This window comes from Aplysia californica, unplaced genomic scaffold (genome assembly GCF_000002075.1).
Source record: "Aplysia californica isolate F4 #8 unplaced genomic scaffold, AplCal3.0 scaffold00573, whole genome shotgun sequence".
Lineage (NCBI taxonomy): Eukaryota > Metazoa > Mollusca > Gastropoda > Aplysiida > Aplysiidae > Aplysia > Aplysia californica.
Window position 1 is genome coordinate 301,950 of NW_004797843.1, and position 953 is coordinate 302,902.

A 953-nucleotide genomic window follows, 5' to 3' on the forward strand; every position below is an offset into this window, starting at 1 on the left:
ATATATATAATATGGCATATACACTCACATTGTATATATGTTTTATATAAGTATAGTGAGTGCTAGATGGAGGCCCGTTTCTTGCCTAGGTTCTGATAGCATGAGGCGCTGTCGTCCGTACAACTATGACTCTCCTCTTTGGAGGAGGCGGGGCCAGGTAACAGGTGTGCAATCTTCCCCGGCGCCCTGGTCACAGAGTACCTGGGTTTTCCACGTGACCTCAGGTTGTAGCACGAGCAGGAACACACGGAAATGAGGTCATTGTACTCTGGCGTCTCCTGCGAGCCGGACACGACATTGCCGTTGGACGTGATGACGTCACCGTCCAGTCTGACAGCACCTCTCGCGGCGGCGGCTGCCTCCATCTCCTCGCGTCTCTCGTCTACGGTGTTCATCGTTAGGAAGCGCAGGATAAGTAAATTCATAGCGGCAGAGATGACCGTCAGGCCAAATAGTATAAAAATGAGACAGAAGGTCACATATTCGGGCTGGTTCGTGAGCATATCATCCTTCTGAAGCGCTACCAGATCACCGAAACCTATCGTAGTCAGCGTGATAAAGCAGTAGTAAAAGGAATCGATGTAGACCCAGCCCTCGAAGTAAGAGAAAATGGCGGCGCCCGTCGTGAGAACGATGACGGAGAGGTTGCCGGCGATGAAGATGAGGTTGGTCTGAGAGACCTCCGTGCTTTTGAGCCTGAAGCATTTCTTGATTTGTTTGAGGAGGAAGGTGACGAAGGTGTTGAGCCGCTCACCCACGCTCTGGAACATGACGATACCCAGAGGGATGCCGTTGATGGCGTAGAACATGCAGAATACTTTGCCGCCCACTGTCTGTGGTGTGCTGTGTCCGTAACCTGAAGGAAGGGGGTTGGGGTGGGTGGGGGAAGGAAATGTGTGGGGAGCAGGGGTAGGGTTGGGGGTGGTGATGGCAGGGCAGGGGAAGGCAAGGGT

The 953-nt window shown here is 53.0% G+C and overlaps 1 protein-coding gene across 1 annotated transcript in view; it reads right to left on the bottom strand.

Moving 5' to 3' along the window:
- Positions 1 to 17: 17 nt before the first annotated feature.
- LOC101856046 (two pore potassium channel protein sup-9-like) overlaps positions 18 to 953 on the bottom strand; it is a 38,330-nt gene continuing 37,394 nt past the window's right edge. Inside the window, exon 4 of the mRNA XM_013087319.2 lies at positions 18 to 856. Coding sequence (XP_012942773.1) covers positions 63 to 856 — 794 coding nt within the window. The 3' untranslated portion in view covers positions 18 to 62. The remainder of the gene's footprint in view (positions 857 to 953) is intronic.